Genomic DNA, 24,424 nt, shown 5'->3' on the forward strand with positions numbered 1-24,424 from the left:
CTGGGAAATAGGTGAACTAAGAAGAACAATTGTAAGATCACCTTTTTGTTTCTTATAACCAACCGTGGTATTATAACCATATGTGGAGCTGTTCACTTAATTGTATGGGGTATTGAAGGTTGGGGTAGTACGACCATGAGGTTTGTTGTATGTATATCGATTGTAATTGTTTGTGTATATATGCGTTTTCAATTGTACGGTAAATTATTGACTAGATACCTAGACTCTCTGGTATCAAGGAAACTTGGATTTGTTAATTACATAGAACAAAAAAATTTTTTTCTCATCTGTAAAAAATTCGTGTGAAGTCCTTAATTTTCCAATTTGCCTTACTCAACCCCTAATACCTAGTATACCACAGTATATGAGGTAAAACAGTTACATCCAAGCTTTTATTTGTTTATTGATGTTATATGATTTATTTAAAATTCAATTTAAGACATATATAAAATTTAAAAAGTTTGTAAATATATGGGAAATGACAATTCATGATACAACCACTATTTGATAAAATGCATTATGTACATAACCTGGTGTCACTTGTATTACAAAATTAGGTGAATTAACATTTATCATTTGATTTAAGAAATTATTACTTACCATCTACATCTAGTAAAGCTGAAGTAGTAGCATCTAAACACTGGCACACATAACGAGCAGAATCTTCAACAACGGGATTGTTAATTTCCAAAACATGTAAGTCAGCTTGACTGCTCATGTGATACTTTTTCCCCAAGAAAAGTTCTTGTTTGTTTTTGTACCACCTTGCTTTAACTCCACTCTTTGAAAATACTGCTTCAAAACGCACTTTTTTATCTTTTCCTTCTTTAGCTTTGACATCAACAGGTGGTTTTAAAAATGAATCAGGTTTCTATATTTAAATTATTAAAATGTTAAAAATTAAATATTTAATATTTAAAAAATGATTTCAAGTGAATGTAATTAGGTATTTAAGTATTTTAACAAAAAAAATTTTTTTTAACAATACTAAATATAAAATTAAATATCAATTAAATAAATAATTTAGAAATTTCTATTAATACTTTCAATGAATAATAAAAACAGTCAACTCTCAATAAAACTTATTTTATTCAATTAAAATTAGCTCAAGTATAGATGCATATAACATTGCACTCTGTTATTATCATATAATGTTGATGAATCAATAAATTTATTACATATATAATATGAAATATTACTTATAAAACTATGTTAGAATATAGCAGTAAGAACAGTAAAACTATATTAATCAGTCTGTATAAAAATCATTATCTGTATTTATATTTACATAAATAGTTATAAAATCATAAATTTTCTTTCTTTTATAAAATTTATAACAAAAGTAAATGCTTATTTCTTTAATAAGCATCTATTTTTGTTAATAAACAATAGAATTATTTAATGTTAAAATTAATTAGTATCTGAAATTATAATGTAAGAAAAAGATAAAATTTTAGATTCATTTCAAAATAGATAAGAACAGAGGATATGTATTATGTATATATATATATATTTATTATTGTGTTGTTGGAGTGTTATGGCATACATACTGTTACCTAGTTCTAAGTATCCCGGGATCCTGACCACTTTTTAGTCCCAAAATTTTCGAGATTAAGTTTTCCTGATCCCGAGATTTTCGGGATTGACGTTGTTTTAAAAAAGTTGCAAAATAGACTGCATGAAGCGAAACGTCCAGTGCCAGTGCTCTTAACAGAATTGCTTGCCTATCATATTTCAATATAAAACTTCTTGTATTTTGAACTAAAATGATAGGCAAGCAGTTCTCACTGGGTTACCTGGTAATATACTTCATTTTTGCATTTTTGAATTTTCGCGGGCACCAATTGATTTTCTGGTGCAGTCAAGAGCACTTTTGGTTGGCTGTAGAGTTCTAACATGACCCTTCGAAAATTCTAAGTCATTCAATGGAGGAATATCATCATCCTTAAGTGAGCACTCCCTCCAGCCTCTGGTTGTTGCATCCAATTTAAATTGAATAATGAACATAAATAATATGCTCGAAAACTCATCTATATTAAAATTTAGAGCTTCTAAAGATCGAATACACTCTTCTGTCGATTAAACAAAATTGTAACATGTGTCAGGTGTGTTTATGTTATCTAGCATTGATGTACAGTCCACAGCTCTGTCACACATGTCAGGTATGTTATGTAACTGTAGACTTAAGAATGTGGGGTGAAATCTTCCCGCATAATGCTCAGTGCGTTTTACCTGTCAATGTGTGAGCTATCTTGTTTTGCCAGCGGATTTTAGTAGTGTTTGTTGGCGCAAATGCTACTAAATAATTCCAAATAAATAATCCCGGGATTGACAAAGTATAATCCCAAAATCCCGGGATTAGAAATAACGACCGGGATTGAATTCCCTAGTCAAGACCAAAGCTAAGGCATAACTACAGAAAAAGTATTTTGTTTATAAACTGTCTGTGTACATTCTGTGTTTAAGAATTTTCTGACTATGTGGCATGTATTTAGCATTACAGCCTTATATGAAGAGTATTTTTTAAATAAGGTCCAGTTTTTGATAAGAAGAAAAATACTGTAAATATCATTAAAATATATTTTTTCCCATATTCTGCATACTTTTATATACTTTTCTACATAATTTCCATTTTTGTTCAAACATTTGTCATACCGTTCAAAAATTTTTAAAATTCCGACTTTAACAAAATCTGCTGCCTGCTCTGGAAGACATTAGGCCACGCCTGTTGTCTTATATGGCACGGTAGAGTTTTCTCAAGGTCACACAATAAGTACCAGAATTGATTGTTGTGCCTCTTGGCATAAAATCCACTAACAAAGTCCCTTTCCTGTCCCAAAAGACAGTTACCATGAACTTTCGTGCTGAAATCAAATAACGATTGTATCTTACAGTCGGCGGGCAACTCAATTTTCTTAAACATTATAAACTTGTACAGCTCAGCACCCAGACAGATGATTTGCAGCCATATCATCTTATGGCTGCAAATGGCATCTAAACACACGCAAAGCATGCTGAAAGCAGATACTCATGCACATTGTTGCAATTGCAAGCCATTCTCACTCTCATTCATAAACAGACCTTATTTAAAAAATAGAACTCGTATAATGTGATGTGTGTACTTTTGTGAACCCCAATATTTCAAGAATTTTGTGTAATGTATGTGCTATGATACTGTGCAAAAAAAGATTATTGGCACAATAAATACCTTATCCATAGATGCTTTATTTCATGGGCAAGTTCTGAATATTCACTAATTTTTTTGTGTATGTATGTATGTATGTATGTTGTGAGTGTTTGGTACAGCTTTGTCTATGATGTATATGATTTTTTTTTTGTCAATGAATGTGATGTCTGGTCTGTTGTGATGGACTGTTTTGTCTATGATTATGGCTTGGTCATAATATACTTTGTATGTATTGTTTTATATGATAATCTGAGGTGTGTAAAAGTTTATGTTTATGTGCAAGCTTTTGATGTATTATACAGGGTGGTTATAATTAAAGTTGCCCTATTCAGACCTGTCTAGAGCCCTTTCTCATGGGATATTTTGATGAAACTTGGTATGCATGTTATATGGACCATGGGGAAAAGGAAAATGCAAAAAAATATTTAGTTCGAATTTTTACCACTAGGTGAAAAAATGGCACATGAAAAACAAGAAACACAAAATGGAAACACACAAAAGGTTTTTATTCACAACATTTGTTCAATGTGCAATCCATTTGCATCAGTCACATGTTCAAAATGCCTTACAACAGGGATGAGCAACACGTGGCCCGTGGGCCGCTTGTGGCCCGTTAAACATGTTTATGCGGACCGCCAAGCATTTCTATAATTGAATTTATTTTATCGACTTTCTCCCATCAATATATTGTTATAAAATTAATTATAATAAAATGGTAGTACATACTAAACCAAAACAATTTTTTGTGACGAGTTACTCACTTGTCGGCAACTTGTTCAAACATGCAATACGAACACGCCGCGTCTGTGCTTGTTTGTGTTTGCTTCTGTCACACAATCAGTCAGACTGGTAAGCTGTTAACTAGCAATTTTAGCAATTCTTGTGTTTCTTGAAAGGCGTGAGTACAATATTATTGTCAAAAAGATAATATTAGAGTTTTTTTTTTATTCAAAATTAAGTTTTCCTACAAATTTTTTTAACTTTCAAATTTTTAATCCATAATAGCATGTCGGAAAAGCAAACAAAAAAACGGAAGGTTGCGGATGAGCACAGGCATTTCCAAGAAAAGTGGAAATTTGATTATTTTTTCACTTTCGTCAAAGATAAAGCTGTATGCTTAATATGCTCAGAGACTGTGTCGACATTAAAAGAATATAACATAAAAAGGCATTACGATACAAAACATGAACAACAGTATAAAAACTTAACAGGACAACTCCGGATAGATAAGTTTAATCAAATGGAGAAAAACTTGGGAAACCAACAGGCTATTTTTAAAAATCAAGCTATTTTATCAAATACGGCAGTAAAGGTTAGTTTTGTTGTCAGTCAAATATTGGCAAAAAAAATGAAACCCTTTGCGGATGGAGAGATGATAAAAGAATGTCTGACTGCTGTTGCAGAAATAGCATTTCCTGGTAAAATAAATATTATTTCAAACATTAGTTTATCAAGATTCACCATTGCAAGGAGAATTGAAGACTTGTCCGAGAACATAGCAACAGTCTGTGTTGGAAAATTTTTCAATTTCATTAGAAAAGATTATTGGTATATTGACAGATGGAGCACAAGCAATGTCAAGCATGGAGGTAGGAGTATCGGGAAGGCTATTTCAAGACATTAAGAGGGTCGCAGGAAGGGAAATATTCGTTAACCACTGCATAATTCACCAGGAAAATTTGTGTGCAAAAAGACTGAGTTTGCCAAATGTCACAGTACCAATAATTAAACTAATCAATTTTATAAAGTCGCGCGCGTTAAATCACCGTGAATTTAAAGAATTCCTGAAAGATTTAGAAACTGAATATGGCGACGTGGTTTTTAATACCGAAGTACGTTGGCTTAGTAGAGGTGCAATGCTAAAAAGAGTATACAACTTAAAAAGCGAAATACAATTGTTCTTGGATATGAAGGGATATGCCTTTCCTCATTTTGGTAATAAAGAATGGATGTGCGATTTTGGGTTTCTTATCGACATGACTCAGCATCTCAATGATCTTAATGTGGAACTTCAAGGCAAAGGACAGTTTATTCACAATTTGTATGATAAAATTCAGGGCTTTGAGTGCAAATTAAAATTGTGGAAACAGCATTTTTTGCAGAATAATGTGTCTCACTTTCCACATTTAGAAAAAGAAAACGTTACTACTTCTCAAAAATACGCACAATATATAGACATTTTAATCAACGAATTTCAATTATGATTCCAAATGTTCAAACCTGAGAAGACAGCGGTTTCCATGAAAATGTTTTCCTCGCCATTTAATATCGATGTGGATACAGTTCCCGAAGACTTTCAAATGAAAGTGATTGACATGCAGAATAATACCGATTTAAAAAATGTATTTTTCTTAGTAAACATCGAAAATTTTTATAAATCTTATGTGAGCCCTGAGAAATTTCCGCTTTTGACGAAAAATGCAAAGCAAATGATGTCTCTGTTCGGAAGTATGTATGTTTGCGAACAATTATTTTCAACCATGAAATTAATCAAAAATGACCACCGATCGAGACTGAGTGATGCACGATTAGAAAGCTGCGTACGTGTAGCTACCTCATCAATTCCGGCTGATATTGATCAGCTTGTATCGAAAAAACAGTGCCAAATTTCTCATTAAAAATTTCAAGTAAATTCGTTTTTCTGTTCTTTTCTTGTTTGTTTTTATTTTGCATTAAAATTTGTAAATGATATCTTTACTTTTTTTAAATTTTATGTTTTTTTATTCTAATGTTTATTATAAATAAAGTTTTGTAAATTATTAATAAGTGTTACTTTATGTGCGGCCCGCCAAAAAATTTTGATTGGCCCGTTGATTAAAAAGGTTGCTCACCCCTGCCTTACAATAACATTTTTTTTGCATTTTTCTTTTCCCCATGGTCCATATAACATACATACCAAGTTTCATCAAAATATGTCCACAAGAATGGGCTCTAAACAGGTCTGAGTAGGGCAACTTTAATTATAACCACCCTGTATTTGCTATTTGGTTACATTGATATAAGTAGGTATTTTCAGTTTGTGTAAAAGCTTGCAACTTGAAATGATGTGTTCTACAGTCTCATACATGATGTGGCATTTTATGCATTATTCTTTTAAGGTGTGCTTTCTGTAGTTTCTTCTATTTATGACCTAGTCTTATAGGTAATCATGAACCTTTCTATCTTTCCAAAGAGGCACCCGGGAGTAAGCCAGCTGTCAGCATGATCCTGGCTGAGGTCATTGGATGCTTACCACGAAGCTCCTTCTGATCCCATTGATAATGTTAGTGGATTTTGTATACAGTGTTACCTAAGTTTAAAGGTATACTGTTTTGTCTGTAAGAATTACAGCTTTGTGTAATTGTGATGTTTTTGTTTTTATAGAAAAACTCTTGTAATTGTAAAATTTTGTCGGATGATAATTTATAAATTAATGTAAAAAAAAAAAGACAGCCTAGTAGCCTCAAAAGAAAGGTCTGGTCGCCAAGGTGTTCTAAAACATGTGATTAGAATAAATGGTGGTTTTCAAAAAATATTTTGGATAGACTATGTCTTTTTTACATTAACAATAAGAAAAATTCTTGCTATGTCTGTTTGTAGTGCAGATTTAAAATATCTGTGAGGCCTTTCCTCCCTCTTTATGAAGAAGAATCAGCTTTGTATAGATGACTTAAGCTGATGTTTATTGTGTTTTGTTAATGTTGTTTGTGCTTCCCTTTGAAGCTGCTCTAGTTGTGTGTGTGTGTGTGTGTGTGTGTGTCCAATGTACTGTATAACTCTAAATGAATACATCAATACTAGAATGACATATGTGTTATATTTAAATGTGTGTTTGTATTGAGCAGTGTTACAGTTTCTCATTTCCCAATCTTTTGCTTGTCCCAGGATTCCTGGGAAAAAATGAACTGTTTCCTGGGATGTAATTAATTATTTTTAAAATATAAAAAATATCTTGAAATCGAATGATATAATTATTTTTCATTTTTAAAAGAAATTTAATACGTTCTGCAACCTCCAAAATCATAATATTAATAATGCTCTGTAAAATATATATTAAAATTACCTTTGAATTATGTAGAAATTTTTACAAGTAGAAAAATTTATTAGTTTGTTGGAAACTGCTTACAAAAAAAATGCCTTTGAATTCAGTTGAAAATTTAAAGAAAAAATGAACTTAGATCAAACTTCTAACTTAGAAGGCAATTTTCATTTTTTTAATAAGGCATAATACAAAATATTATTGTAAATTTTTATAAGATTTTGAAAACCAAAGATGATCAATACTCTGATCACTCAATCTAATTATTATTTTATTAATAAAAAGTCCCGCTACCACCATTAGTAGCTTTGAAGGCTACTAGTTTTCTTAACTTAATGCTTATTAAAAAAAAAATAGGATAAACAGCACTATTGAAAATGCCCTTTTCAATTCAATGGATGTGGGTGGAATCATCTTTAATGCTTTTAAGAAAAGACAAATGTTACATGTTTTTCATCCGTAGCCTCGAAGATTCTAGTTCGTTTTTGAGATGCATCGCATTACTTCTTTTGCTCTCAAGTATTCTTGATTTGTCTACCTTGGCTGCTTTAATAGCAGTATCAAGCTTATAGCCTCATAATTTGGCAGTTTGTTTGGCTTTAGTAATTAGGTTTATGAAGAAAAACTTCACACTTGTATACCTTGTAGTCATTTGTATCCTTGCCCAATTTGCACAACCTGGCATAATGCAGTTATTGAAGCTACTGTGCATAGTTAAAATTAAGACAGAGTCGACACAATTATTCAAGATATTACAGGTTCTGACAAGTAAAGAATTTTCAGAGTCCTGCCACAAATATATTGATTATTGACAATCTGTGTGATGGCATAATAAGCAAAAATTTAAAAAACTAATAAGCAGGCTTAAAATTAATAAATACAAATGTATTCTGACAGTTTATGAGTTAATTATATTTTCTATTTGCAAAATTTCCTCCACCTTAACACAAAATAAGAAAAAGTGAACTTTTAAGAAATTTGCAGGATTTTCAGGGTTAAAAAAACAGCTGGAATCCCGGGATCCCATTTGAGAAACTGTAAGCAGTGTTATAAGTATTGAGTTTAATCTACTATTGCATTGTTTTGTTAGTCTTTGTTTTATTTGTGCACATTCTGCAGGTTTAGCAGGTTGAATCCTAAATATAGTATCTTCCGAAAAGAATGCTATTATTTTAAATTATTGTAATTATGTTAATTGTCAACTGATAATGTTATAAAAAATATATTAAAAGATTGGAAAACTGTCCAAGTTTCACATTTGCCCATTACAACTTCTCAATGTGTCTTATGTCACATGGCACACATCCAACCAATACTCAAATTCTTCTTACACTCATTACAGCATATTTATTGTCACTCCTTCCACAGTAGCAAAAATTCTATAGCTCCTGAAGATTATTTGTGTTGTACAATGATAAATGATTCAGAATTTGCAAACTGCAAAACACAAAATACCTTCTCTGTTGTAGAGTTGTCATTTTCATTTATGGTGTTTCCTAGAGGTAGTAGACTACAAGATGTTTGAATGCAGATGAGAAATGAAACTCAGACAATTATTCTATTGTTTTGTGTATATCTCATACTTCTCATATAATAATTAACATAATTACAATAATTTAAAATGCTAGCATTCATTTTAGAAAACCCTATATTATTACTGGCTGAACTGATGAGGGCCTGGAAAAGAGGCCCTCTTAGTGCCTGTAGAGTGAAAAGAAGTTAAAAAAAAAAAGGTCTATCAGTGATTATGATTATGTTTATTTTACTTCATGATGGAAAAATCAAAACTTTTATTCTTAATTGCAAACTTATTTTCAGGCTTACAGCAGTGAATATAAATAATATGATACATAGCTATCTTCTTCCATATAATCATGTTCTGTAAATACTTGGAAATAGCTACAAACTGATTTGACTAATTCTCTAATAAATACAACACTTCCAAACCTAAAATCCAGGGAGAAGAACAAAAACATTAAATGAAGCGTGCAATGCCATAAGGTTGTAAATGCTATTTTTCTCAAAATACGTTTTATTGAAGAAATGAATTTTAAATGCAATGTTTTTTCCTACAAAAAAATATTGTGGTGATAGTGGCGCTCTAAGTGGCTATAGTTTGAAGATAAATTTATGTGCAAGCCATAACGTTTTAAGCGACAAAGTGCAAGCCACGTGACTTTTGGCGCGTAAAATGTTACGGTTTACATTTACATCATTTTGTTATTTCAATTTGTAATGCAGTGAGTTTTTTATGCAGAACCAGATAACTGAATGCCAGTTTATTAATAGTTAACCTGTATCACCTTATTATTTGATATTTCAAAATGATATTCGGACTTCCATTAATCTTTCAAATTTGAAGTTTTTAAATACATTTTAACTTTTATTACACTAAATTAATACCTTATTGTTTATATTTTCCTTTATTTATTATAATTATATTACAATTGATAAAGATTATAGCCCAGTTCAAGTACCAAAACTGTGGGCCCAACATTGTTGAAGCCAGGAAGCAGTCACTAATAGATTATTGCCAGTTTTTAATGTTAAAATTGAATTTGTAAATTGTGTTTAATAATTTAAATGTAAGTTTTTGGTATTCAAAACTGTTTTTCAGCTGTAGAAACATTAATTTTATGATTGCAATTGTTTTTGGCATTTACAACTTTATTCACTTGCACAATTTTGGCATTTACAACGTTATGGCTCTAACCCTGTTTTTAAACTTTTTTTGTTTCCTTACTATCATACTTAGGTATTTGAAATTAAACCCAATGTTTTATTCCAAAGCGTAAATTGTTAAAATAATTTTTATAGCATTTGATTAAAGTTTGTTCATTAGAAAAAGTGTTTTTTCTCTCTCCGAAAAGTTTGTTTTTTGGCATTTACAACATTATGGCATTGCACGCTTCAATTTTATTGAATAATAAACATTTTCAACCTTTACAAAGGCTATCTCAGGTTCTACTGGTAGAATGCAAATCAAACAAAACAAGTTCAAGATAGGGTTTTTGTCTTTAGTAAATACTTTGAAACTTATCACATATATACTGAATTTTCAGGTTGTTTTTTAAATATTACAATATGTGCAGAATCTAATCAATTTACAAAATAGCTAAGAATTCAGTGAAATCATTAACATGCAATTATCCAAAATCATTAAATAAATAAGCTAAATATTATTTTCTGTCATTGTATCTTCTCATTTAACTATACTTCATTTCTATTAGAATTATGATAATTTCCAAACATCGCTTCAATCTGCTCAATCTGCTAACTATACTTGGACTAATAAAAATTGTGTTTTTTAAAATAAATATAGAAATAGTGAATGAACAGTAACCTCTTAACAATTCCTGTCAAAGCATATCAAACTTTGAGATTTATAAATCTCACCATCATTGCCTTAATTGATTCATGTACCTGTACGATCCATGTAAGTATTTATTTCATGAATAACTACACTTTATTTCTAAGAGAAAAGTTGTATTAACTTAATAGTGAACTTTGAAACAGTGTTTTTCAATCTTTTTAAATAATTAAAAATTATCATTATTTTTTAAAACATTTTCTAACACACAAAATTAAATTTTAACAACCTGAGTATACAAAACTTATAATAATACTTCATAAAACATTTTCAATTAATTTGTTGTTAAATTTTATTTGCATATCAGTATAAAACTATAAAATTCTAAAAACTTTTTTATTTATCAAACAATATTAAATCCTAAAGCTGGAACTGTCTTATAAACATGAAAATTTACACCTTCCTCTCAATTTTCAGCATTCACTGTTTAAAAAATAAACATTTTCAGCTACATTCGGTAGTCTGCATTAGGTTATGCAGATTCTATATCAAATGTCTCAATATAGAATCTGCTTAACTTGACACAAGTCACTGAATGTAGCCAAAAACATCTATTTTTTGAAACAGTGAATGCTAAAAATTGAGAAGAAGGTGTAAATTTTTGTGTTTATTTATTAGACATGAAATATATGCAAATATAAGATATTGAAATAATCTAACTTAGTTACATTTAAAGTTTTAATCTTGGTTTTTAAGTATAACAGATTATTTCTAATGATAAACTTTTATACTTTAATTTAAAATTTTGATCTAAAGGATATATATCATTATATTTAATTTTCAGAAATAAACATATTCTATTATTGAAAAAACTAATAAAAAAGCAAAAAATTAAATCAGAAAAAAGGCATAACAGAACTTTCTATCATCTTATACTTATGTTCATATATTTATATTTTATAACAACACTAATTATGTATCATTATTAAAGAGGTTGTGGTCGGCATTTTCATCACGAAAATGTGTACGTTGGACATTCAGCACCACCATCTTGTAAGCCTAGAAGTTTGACAATGGCATTTGGAACATCAAGCATGATTCCACTGATATCCCAAATGCCATTGTCAAACTTCTAGGCTTACAGGATGGTGGTGCTGAACATCCGACATACACGTTTTTGTGATGAAAACGTCAGCAGCAACTTCTCTATTTACTTATCCACAATATACTTACAAATGTTTACTTTCCATTAGCTGAAAAAAATCATATTTTTTTCTATTTAAATAATTACTGACATTCTATCAAGAGTTGACTGCATCCAATATTTATATGTTTATTCTTATATGCAAAATATCATATTTAAAATCAAAGCAATAGTCAAAGCAATATAAAAGTTACATGAAGTAGAAATTGCATTAATGCTAATTAAAGCAGCAGAATTTGTGAAAGAAACCAGAAAAATAATAGAACAAGGAAAGAGAACAGGAAAGTAATGAGGATAAGAAGATTGCAATCTTTCCATATCCTCCAACCTCATTTTCCCTGGTCACTTTCTGCAGTGTTGGCCAGTCAGGAATTATTTCAGCCAATGACAGTCTCCGACTGTCACGGGAACTGCGGCGTTCTTCATTCTACAAACACAGTATGAATAATATTCATTCACAAACATAAAATATTCTACTTTGAATATACCTAGGAAACAAATGTTACAAGACATTTAACATTAATTATACACAGTAATTACACTGAAGCAATATCATTAGTAATAACAATCATGCACAATTATATTTAATTATTACATCTATAGACTATGTAATATTCAAAACATTTAAAAACCAGCAATAATTAATTTATATTTAATAGTTTATGGGGAAAAAAGCTTTCTTCTTTTTTATAAAGATAATACTTTAAAATATACTAATTTAAATTCTTTAATAAAATATCTCTTGAAAGTATCAGAGAAGACTTAGGCTTTACAAAAACTTTGCTTTATGCAAAAAACAATTACTTGAATTAGTTAATTTTATTTGAAAATATTATTATAGTTGTGAAAAAGTAATGAAATTTGTTAAATATTTTCAATAAGATATCTTAAGTAATATATTGTATTGTTACTTTGTAAAAAGTAAAATAATGTATATCAAACTCTAATTGAAAGTTTGTCTACTGAGTCACAGTACAAATATATTCTTGTAAGAGAGTAGACAAAGTATAGGCAAATAAAATTAACAAAAATAATACTTGAACTTGGTATTATATTCAAAAAGATGATAAAAATGATGAATTCTGGGAACTAAGTTAAATTTTTATTCAGTAACATTTTCATTCTTTTATAAGATCATCTTTTTTAGGAACAAGCTGTGAAAATAAGTGTAACAATTACTATATCAGAACTGGTAGCACTTAGATATGAACAGATTTCAAAAATTCAATTTGAACATCATTCTTCAGTGCAAAATATTTTTTGGTTCTACATTAGGCTTAGGTAACCTAATGATGTCATGCTTGTTTTATGTAAATATATCGGACTAGTTTTGGTGTTATAGAAAAATTACTTAATACAAAGTTATTAGTGAGCACAAAATATGTTTTTAGAGGTTTTTGAGAGTGTAATGTTTAAATATTTAATCCACTTTCCTCAAAATTTAATTGAGTGGTCCATTGCCATCTCATATTTGTCTGTGAGTGGTAAATTAGAACCAAACCAAACAATCTGCCAAATTATTGGGTTATTATATCACTAATTTAATGATTAGAAACTAATTAATTTGTCTAGAGTTAGGTGATTATGCCACTATCTTGTGTTAATTTTAATAATTATAATAAATTAATTTTTCAATTTAGAATTTCTGGAATAAAAGAATCAGACTGGAATGGGACTCAAACCCACAACACACAACTCATAATTTGGCAGATTGTTTGATTTGGAATAATTATAAATTCAGTTTAGAGATGATGTTGATTTAGGTAAATTAAAATTAACATTAGAAAAAATTTAAATGTCTTGAATTTTCTTTTTATGCAAACAAAAGTCAACAGTTATTCTGTGTTAAAGAATTCCTGTCTACCTGACCAATGAAATTGTGCCATTCTGTACAGTTTGAGTATTGAATTCTTAGCAAGCATGAAACATATAATTGAGTTTTCCAGGGTGCCAAGGATGCATCTTTGATCTGTTTATCTCAAAATCAGATTGCTCATTTGTTTATATTTTTGTAACAAATATTTTTACTTATGCTGTGGATTTCAACAGTATATAAATCATGCATTTAATTTATGTTTGTATATACAGTAGAGAGTCGTTTATCCAAATCAATTGGGGACTGAGGTTGTTCGGATAATTGATTATGTACAAAAAATATATTAACCTATCCCATGTTGAAATTTTTCTCTGTTGCATGTCGCTATGCGTTGAATTTTCATCGATGTTAAGCCTAATGTAAATTTTTTAAAATAATAATTGTGGCTATTGTATCATTAAAAATTATTTCTTTATTTTGTAAAAACAAAATAAATATATTAAAAAATATAAAAACAAAAAAATTATATTTTGGAAGTTAATCTAGTATCAAAAACATTCGATTCAGCATGACACAGCATGACTGGAATGCTTTTGGATAAACTACTGTATTAACTTTATATTAACATATTAAAAATGTTGAGTTCAACAACCCAAACAACTGAATATACATAAATTAAGAACCAAAAATGCTAAAACTTTTTCCAGAAAAAAATGTTAATAAATGACACTAACAAATGTTTTCTCCCATGTTAAATGGTCATCCTCAGGCTAATGGGTCAGGCACAGGAGAAAACATTTGCTAGTGTCATTTATTAACATTTTTCCACTGGATTTTTGGCTTTTTTTGGTGTTTAATTTTAAAATGTTGATAAACATTTTTAATATTCATAGTTTAATTATTATTTAAACATAATATAAATAAGATGCATTTGAATTTGCATTATATAAATGCCATACACATAATTTTTAAATGTTTTGAATAATGAAAACATTAACACAAACAAAACATCAAATATTAATGTATTGAAAATATATTTAAAATTAAAATTTAATGCAAAACACTGTCTTGAACAAAACTTCAGGATGAAATAAAACATCAATATTAATTTTCAATTTAAATGAAAACAATATTAAATAGTATCAAGATATACTAGTAAAGTTTTTTTATTGTCAAATAAATTTTCATTTATGTTAAAATCAGATATTTAACTTTTTGTATAATTTCTAGTTACTACGACACATGAAGCTAAGATTAACCAATTTTAGATAGTAATGACAGCGACTTATCTACAAAATTTTAATTGTGTAATGTGCAACAAACAGATGTTTTGTAAAAATTTAACAAAATCAAATATATCATGATTTTTGATTTTGATTAAATCAATGATTTATTTCTATCATATTTGATAAAATATTTTTAGCCTTAATATAAGATTATTGATTTTCTCAAAATTAATAAATAAATTTTATTAATAATTTGATATTCCCATCAGTCTTAAAGAAAGATATGCTTTTAACTTTGTTAAAACACTTAAAAATCTGAATAATTAGAAAATGTTTTTACAAATAAAGAAAAATATATTTCTCTTTTAGACAATACATTACGAAATGTGTCTTTTTATCCAGAAGTCCTTTCTCACGCAGTTGAGGGATAAGACAATTCCACGGCGGAGTCGACCTTTTATTTGAGGCTTCTTGTCCGCCTCACGATGTAAAATAAACCAATCGTCCTGGCTTATTTTTAAAAATTGTAAATTATTTTTTAAATTATGTTGCCACCGCTAAAGGGAAATATTGGACTATTTTACATCGTGAGGCGGACGAGAAGTCTCAAATAAAAGGTCGACTCCGCCGTGGAATTGTCTTATCCCTCAACTGCGTGAGAAAGGACTTCTGGATAAAAAGACACATTTCGTAATGTATTGTCTAAAAGAGAAATATATTTTTTCTTTATTTGTAACCAATCGTCCTGGCTTATTTTTAAAAATTTAGAAAATGTTTTTGTTTTTCATTCAATCACAAATAAAATAGTTTGCTTGGATTTGTTAACTTTTATAAGTATTTTATGTTTTCCTTTGGTACAGTACTTGGATAAGTTGATTTATAAAAAGTTATTTATTTAGTATATCCATGTTACAAAAGCTGAAAAAACCTAAAATATAAAAAAGACGCCAAATACAGTTCAAATTTATCTAAGCCTGATTAATTTTAATTGCTTTAACATAAAATAATTGTTTTTATTAACTGATGTGAGCATGAAATTAATGTGCATTCGGTAGTTTCAAACTATTCAAGTTAAATAACAAATAAAGTTATCACTATGATAGATTGATTAATTAATATTAATCAATCTATTATAGTGATCTATTAATCAATTAGAGTTTCTGAATATTAATCAATCTATTATAGTGATCTATTAATCAATTAGAGTTTCTGTATTAAACACCTCAATTTACTCTCAGAAAGACTTGTTTTCACTTTAAGCCTTAAACTCTGTTTTTTCTTACATATCAGATTTTTTTCAGGTATTTGAAAAATTTTAAGAAATGAATCATGACAATGGCATGAAAACTCAAATCTGCTGATATCATATTTGTAAATGATTGTGCCATTACAACACTCTTTTCATACAAAACATGTGAATACTCAATAACCATATAAAGTAGCCTCAGACAAGATATTAATTTCATTAAATTTTTAACATTCCTGTTTTTCTTATGAATAGAATATTGGAAGAAGTGAGTCAATTCATTTTATGTTTCTATTCATTTTAGTTATAATTCATTTTATGTTTTATTTTAATGAACATTCATTCATGAAATTTTAATATTTAATTTTAAAGAAGTTTGATATATGAATCCTAAAATTTAATTTGTTCTAACATTTAAGACAAACACTAGTGAGTTAATTATATTTACAGATATCTAATATTTTATTCTGGCATTTACAATAGTTCAGTAGGCCAATAGTCATCAAATATTGAAAACAAGTTCAAATTATTTTAAAATTTTTAAATAAATAATTTAAATCACATAAAAAATACACCTTTGAGCACTTTTCCAGCAATGTTTATCTTTACAATTAACATTTTTGGCTCCCTTGATAAGCTTGCCTCAAGACTGTCAAAGACTCCTAGCTTTAATGTTCAAAATTGGAATGTAAGCATGTGCAATGACATGTCTTCTGAAGATTTTAAATTTTGAAAACAATGTATAAACAGGTTGTTTATGACTGCATATTTGATAACTTTCAGAGAACACAATGGTTTATGCTGTGTCTCAATGTTTCTAAGAGTATTTTTCATATGCTATAATATACAAGTATTGTGATGTTAATATATTCTTATGCATAATTGAGAATTCTTATTTAGGTTATCATAAAACAATCTCTAGGTTATAGATAAGGATTCACACTCTTTTGGTCTATGGAATCTCCTTTTAAAGAGGCTTCATATATCTTTGTTTCTAAGTGTTGTTCATTAAAGACTCATTTTATCAATTTGGCATCATTCAGATTTGCCACCATCCGAGATTCTGTTATGATTGATGTTAAATTTTGTTAAAAACATTGCTGAAAAAGTGCTCAAAGGCGTTTTTTTTATGTGATTTAAACTTTCTTCTAGCTTTGATTTGATTAAACTTAAGTAATTTGTTGAATCTTTTAAATTAAGTCTGAAAGTTTAGTTTAAATGCTGAATTAGTAAGTTTATATCTTATATCATATTTATTAATTTGAATAGATTATGTAATAAATTATATACATTAAAATATTTTTCAAATAACATAATATTATCTTGATACTACTTAAACAGAGAATAGCAGTATAATCAGAAGCACATTGCATCACCACCACCATTTACAACATAAAAATTTCTCACACCTCCCAATTTTGGACTTTCTGAAGACTAGGCCAATCGGAAATAAGTTCTGCCAGAGACAATCGACGACACACCTGAGGCACACAGGTGTCCTCCTATGATGCAATATTTGTAGAACATTTACACAAAATATGATTGACTACAATTAAAGGACAACACATAAATTAAAGGACAAATATCTAAAGACAACACAAATTTTGAGACAGGACATTTTCTTTAAAGAATTTGAAATTAAAAAAAGTTGAAAAATTTGTTATTTGAAAAAAATACATTGATAGTTTAATATTATGCTTTATTAAGTATATTAAGTAAGTAATAATTAATTCTTTTCAATATTCTTCTGAAGTTAATATGTAACTAAATAAAACTTTTTTATTACTATTTTGTAAAAAGATGTTAGACTGCTACTTATAAATAAATCTGTAATGTAAAAAGTTTATGATTTTTTTAAACTTTCATTTATTCAATATTGATATGATGATAATTTCTTTACATAAAATTTTTCAAAGTATTCAAATTAAAACTATGCAAAAAGTAATATAATGTAAACTATTTGAATAATTGCCTAAAATTTCATTATATTATCAAATAATTGTTTAAGAAAATAAATTTTACATTATTATATATAAGTAAAATGAATTCTTCAAAATGCCAAATTTTATTAAATTAGAATGAATAATGAGAGGATTTTGAAAGTAATAAGTTATTACATCAAAAATTTTAATATAAAAATGACTTTTTATAGTAATTAATATATTTTTACAATAATAGAAAAATACTGATTTTTTAAAAAGAAATGAAAAGATTTTGTTTTTGTAAATTATCATAAAACTTATAATTTGGAAAAAATTATATGTTATGCATTTAAAATTTATTAGATAAGTTTATATAAAATCTATAACATAAAAATTAATACTTTAAATTACAAAAATTATATTTCCCATAAATAAGAATTTTTTCTTAATCCATTTCTATAAATTTAATTGGCATTTAATGTTATTTGATTAGTTTATTAATCATGATAAAAATAATTAATGTTAAAATACAATTCTAAATATTTAAAATACAATAAAATATTTTTTGATGATTCTTTTTATATACAGAATATGGAATTTAACAAAATACAAAATAATTCTCATCTATAAATCCATTAGTTATAAAATCAACCCAATAACTGGCTTTTAAGTTTTTAATTTCATATTTGAAAATAACTTATTTAATGGAAGTATAATTGAATTTTAATATTCCTACACAGAAAATTCTATATAATATTAGGAGATTAGCAGGTAATAAATTATATAACAATTTAAATTATGAGTCTTTCATAAGTAACAGTAACTTTACAAATTGTCTGTTATAAAAATTAAAATAATCAACTAAATCTTGCCATCATGTGCATTTAATGTATTTACATTAAATGCACATGATGACAGATTATATAAATTGATTTTAACAGATGAATAACAAACTGTTCTGATTTATTAAAGTATTCATTACAAAATCCATAACCTCGGAGCTTTTGAACTTTTTGCTCATCTTTTGGAAGTATAAACTTTTTGAAACAACAAAAATAATACACTAATTCTCTTAGCTATAAAATTTCATTAATTAATTTTAAAAAGCATTTTCAAATTAGCTCATTAAATTGGTTAATATAACAACAGTAAAAGAGCTAATCTTATAAATCATCAAACCTTATTATTGAATAGACATTGAGATGATCTATGTTTAAATCAAAAATACTAGTCAAATTAAATAAAATTTTTCTGCTTTATAATGTTAGTTATTTTATTAATTTTTTTAAAAATTCTGTTATTGCTCAACATTCTTTCTACTATGGAACAAACAGTTTAATAGAGTAGTTGTATAGCAAAAACAAAATTCTTATTCTGAAATTATTTTAGTCATAATTTATGACACTTTTATGAATTAGAATTAATTTTATAATAATACAGTAGACCCCCCTATAACACGGGTTCATATAACACAGCAAAAAAATTGCAATTGTATTCGTATAACACGCTAAAAGAGACTTGTATAACACAGTAAAACGTCATCACCGACTCATGTCATGACAGGATTGGTCAAATCTGGACCAATAGCAGATATTGTACAAACCATTGAGTTTAAACGAGCAGCGGACCTACTAAAAAAATTTATTATTCAACAGCCATAAAAATTATATTTTTATTAATGATGTCTCCAAAGTTAAGTTATTTTTCTGCAAAAAATTCACTGATCAGGAAACGCGTCCGCCGTTCGATGAGCCACTCCACAACAAAAACAAGCTTAAGTAATGGCGTCGTCAAACGGTGCGCACTCATTAAGTAATCCTACAATTTTTTGTTTATAGCATATTTTATATGGATTATTCCCAAAAAATTATACGTGATTTGGAAATGTTGAGTCAAATTAGTCTAGAATCAATTAATTTTATGGAAGAAAACATTTCAAACAGCCGTAGCCCCTAAACTGCACATGCTGGGCTGTGATTTGCTCATGTATTTAAGTGACTCGTACAACATGGATTTGTATAACACGGAACATATCTACCGTGTTATGGGGGGATCTACTGTAATCAAAATTACTGTTTTAGATAATTTTAAATTTTATTGTTTTTTTTTCTTATATAAGTTGGTCTTGAAATAATTTCATTATAAAACAAAACTGAAGAATCATCATGCTTTGATAATGTTAAATAAAGAATCTGTAATATGTGATTTTTAGTAAAATAAATAATTGTTTTATGTTATTCTTATTCTTTAACATTTCAATAACAAAAAGACAAAAACAAGGATCTAGTATAAACAAACAAAATAAAACAAAACATAAAGTACAAATATAAACTGACTGGATAAAACTGCTTATGATCTGCTGCTAATGCAAATAGAAATTGCTTTACTGTGATTGAAAAATTTATGATGAAAATCAGAAGAAAAATTATTTTATTCAAAATTTATTATTTCAAATTTTATTTCATTAAACAATGAAACAATAAATTTTGTTTTGTTTGTTTCGAAATAATAAAAATATGTTTATTAATTTAATTTTTATTAAATACATAATATGTGAATTTAAATTTAATTTATAAAATATTACTTTTGTTTCTTTCAAGGATGGTCTTCTGTCTTTTTCTACAGCTTTCAAATTAAAATCTGGTTCGTCCTTCGGATCTTTCCATTTAGCATATTGTCTATATAAAATATACAAATTTTTAATTATTTATTTCACATAAAATGTAATTAAATACTATTTTCATAATAACAACTAAAAAAATAGAAAGATTAACAGCATTGTTTTCTGAAAAAATTATTATATAAGATATATAAATATATAAAAATCTATTTATATATAAAATAATTACTAAAAGATCTCTTTAAACTGTTTTGATAAAATTTTGATTTTAAACTAAACATTGGTATTTTTATAAACTATACATTAAAGACAGAATACAGAGAGATCAATATATCTTCTTGAAATATAGTAATCTCAACAAAAAATAATGCTTTGTATCACTCAAATTTTTTTAATAAAAATAAAGCATAACCAGATAAATCTAGATGGAAGTGAGAAAAAAATTAAATCAAATTTCAACAAAAAATTTCTTTACAAATAAAGATAAATTTTATGTATTTTATAAATTTCATTACTTAATACTAGAGATTTGTTTTAAAAATATTATTAAAAGGTTTATTTTAAAATTTCATTTATATCAAAATTTAATATTCTTATAGAAATAGATTATTGCTAAGTTAAATGTATTTAATATAAAAAAATAAATAAATAAAACACACCTTCTCTTAAGCATTGCACGGAAATCCATACCACTTTCATCTGCAATTGAATGTGTTTTCATACATTGCATTTACTGTTAACAAATTTCATTCTTTATTGATATTATAATTGAACCAAATCTTACCACTAACAAAAAGTGAAACTTCAATACTATCTTCACCAACACTATTATAAGCAATAATTTTATATTTTCCTTCATCTGCAGACTTAGCTTTCCTTATGCATAAACACACAGTATTTGTTTCACCATCTGTAACAACTGTATAGCGTCCCCCTTCAAAAAATTCAGCAATTCCTTTATAATATTTAAATTTTGGTGCTGGATTTCCTTCCACTTGAAATGATATATATGCAGTATTTCCTGTTAATCAGAAAACAATATGGGCAAATTATTTAAATTTTAATTCTTACTATACTAAATGTGTACAATTTATTTATAAATGTTATTCTTATTCGTTTATTTTTAGAAAATATTAAGACTATGTAAAATTACTTAAAGCCATTGTCTAAACATACTTGAAAACAATCTACAATTATTCTTTAAATTTAAATATTATTCTTGATAACAATTTAAAACTAATTTATTTAATTTCTTAATTTAAAACTAAATATAGATATATGAAACAAATAATGTAACACCCTACGTTTTTTCTGCAATAAAAAAAAAATCAAATGCATTTAACACACCTGATACTATAAAATGAATTTTTTGATTTTCCCCAAAATTTATAAACTGTCAGATGGTGTACATTCAAAATTGGTTTTAGAGCACAAAGGTCATTTTTTTTTGTGTAACTTTGTACAGTACATGACAGATTATTTGACAGATTATTATTATATTCTTTAAATTTCACTTGTCATGTAATATTTGTGACTATTAGGTATACTAAATACTTAGCTTGGATGTTATGTCAACAGTTGTATTAACACGATTTTAATCGTGTTAATATTTGTGACTCCTATCATGTTCCCACTTTGTTATAGTGGGGGCTTGGTGATCTGTGCTGAAGTGTTTTAGTGTCTTGGTATGTTCCTCTCTGTGTTTCAAGTAGAGTCAGTCATCATTATTATTTGGTGTGTTTGCACTGTTTTATGTTAGCAGTCCTGTTAATAAGATATCTGCAGCCAATATAATTTTTATATAACAATGGTATATACATATAAATATTTGTTAAATTTTAAAATCAAAATACAAAGACAAATTATGTTTATATTAAAAGCCACATTCATGAATTGCTAAGCTCATATGTATCATGCATATTGATTATTGCTCTGTTATCAATGAATTTGATGTTTATAAGCTTAGCACTATATGGATGAGACATTTTTAGTGAATTCATAGGTTTTAGCATTTACAGTGAACAAATTCTATTTCAAAACTATATAAAATATATTTGATATTTTCTTAGTTAGGCAGTTATGTTTCCATCTCGTATTAAATTTAATAATTTTAAATAATTAATTTTTAATTTAGACATTTCTGGAATTTAATTTGGAATCGGTCATTAAATTTAATATGAGATGGCAGCATAATTGCCTACCTCTAGTCAAATTAATTCATTTCTAATATGAAATTATAGCCTTTACATAGCCCAAGAATTTGGCATATCGTTTGGCATGTTTATTATATAACCGGCTAATGGTTGTTGATGTTTATATGTAATATGTGTGATCACAAGTTTGGAAAAATGTGTGATCACAAGCGACACTAAGATGCTAGCTTAATGAGTGCTAGATTGAGCATGCACACAATCCAGGACTTTCCCTCTCCTGGCCACTAGTTATGCAAAAATGCAATATGCTCGTTAAGTGAGTCATTTTTTCACAATTTATTTTGCTTGTTATGCGAAACCCTCATTATGCGAGGTGCTTGTTAAGCGAGGTTCCACTGTATTGTTTAATAAATTGAAATTTCCAATTTAAATTTGTTTTCATTTTGATTTGTTCATAAAATATTATAAATGTTGAGTTTTATTGTTAACAAGCTGAGAATGAATCAGAGTCTCTTCAAATAAATTTTATTCAATAACCTCAACTTATCAATATTTTATTTTTTAACTAAATTCTATTGACTTTATTAAGATACTTTAGATCTGAAATTCTAAACTTTTTAAACAATAGCATTGCTACAAATTGAACTTCATTATTAGTGACAAATTTCTTTTCATTAACTGAAAATTATCTGTTATCCAATAAATATTAAATATAATTTTTTATCATATAATAATATACAAGTACAGTGGTATGCAAAACTTAAGCAAAGATTGTTTTTTTGCTGTAACTCCACAAGAAATCACCTGGGAAACATGTTCAGAATACAGAGACAGTATTTTGTACTTAAAGGATGAAGAAAGCATACTAGTGCAAAAATGAATAAAACACATACAGTATGTAATCAAAGCCTTCTTTTTATTGTAGTCTTGCACTGTGCATCTGACTGCACACATTTTGCATGTCCTCAAGTCACATGTGATGTCTTTTTCTTGCATATGAATCACCTTTCTACTGAAATGGGTGTTTGTTGTACTGATTGCAACAAGTCCTTTTCTGCAATTTCATGGCTGTCTGCTTAAAAATTACATTGTTGCTTAAGTTTGCATGCCAGTGGATATAAAAATTATCTGTAAATTCTAATTTCAATAATAAAACTTCTCTTCAAATCCAATGTTTTTTAAAATTTTTTGAATTGTTTCATATTGAATATTGAAATATAATTAACTAAAATACATGAAGATTCATTATTATATTAGATGTTAACTCAAAAATATATTAAAAGAGAGCAATTTCATTAAGAATTAAGTTTAATAGTTAACGTCTATCTTTAATATAAATTTTTAAATTTATATAATAATTTATTTTTATGAAAATTATAAATTACCTTCAATGGCACTAACATTCTGCTGGTAATCAATAATTTGTGGAGCACTTTCTTGATCTTCTGGTATAGCCTTTAATGGAGTTGATGGTTTATCTGCCAACTCCTGTAATTCTCCAACACTATTAGAAAAGAATTGAATTTTAAGTTTTTAATTATTATAAAACTTTTAAAAGTTAAAAACCATATATAAAAGATGATACTAAGAAAGTAAAATAACTAAATTAAAATTAATTTTGAAAAATTCCTTTTTACATTAGTTACATAAAAGATTAATAATAACAAAAAAAAAAAAAAAAAGCCACCAATGATTAGGTGACAAGATATCCTCTTTTTAAGT

General features: G+C 27.4%; 1 protein-coding gene across 1 annotated transcript in view; it reads right to left on the reverse strand.

Annotated features, from left to right (window-relative positions):
- The window catches only part of LOC136973742 (twitchin-like), a 245,808-nt gene that overhangs the window by 101,839 nt on the left and 119,545 nt on the right, over nt 1-24,424 (reverse strand). The window contains 6 exon segments of the mRNA XM_067268488.1: nt 601-871; nt 12,048-12,146; nt 20,514-20,607; nt 21,209-21,248; nt 21,334-21,570; nt 24,088-24,206. Of these exon segments, the coding sequence (XP_067124589.1) occupies nt 601-871; nt 12,048-12,146; nt 20,514-20,607; nt 21,209-21,248; nt 21,334-21,570; nt 24,088-24,206 (860 nt within the window).

This window comes from Centruroides vittatus, unplaced genomic scaffold, assembly GCF_030686945.1.
Source record: "Centruroides vittatus isolate TY-2023 unplaced genomic scaffold, ASM3068694v2 contig_329, whole genome shotgun sequence".
Taxonomy (NCBI): domain Eukaryota; kingdom Metazoa; phylum Arthropoda; class Arachnida; order Scorpiones; family Buthidae; genus Centruroides; species Centruroides vittatus.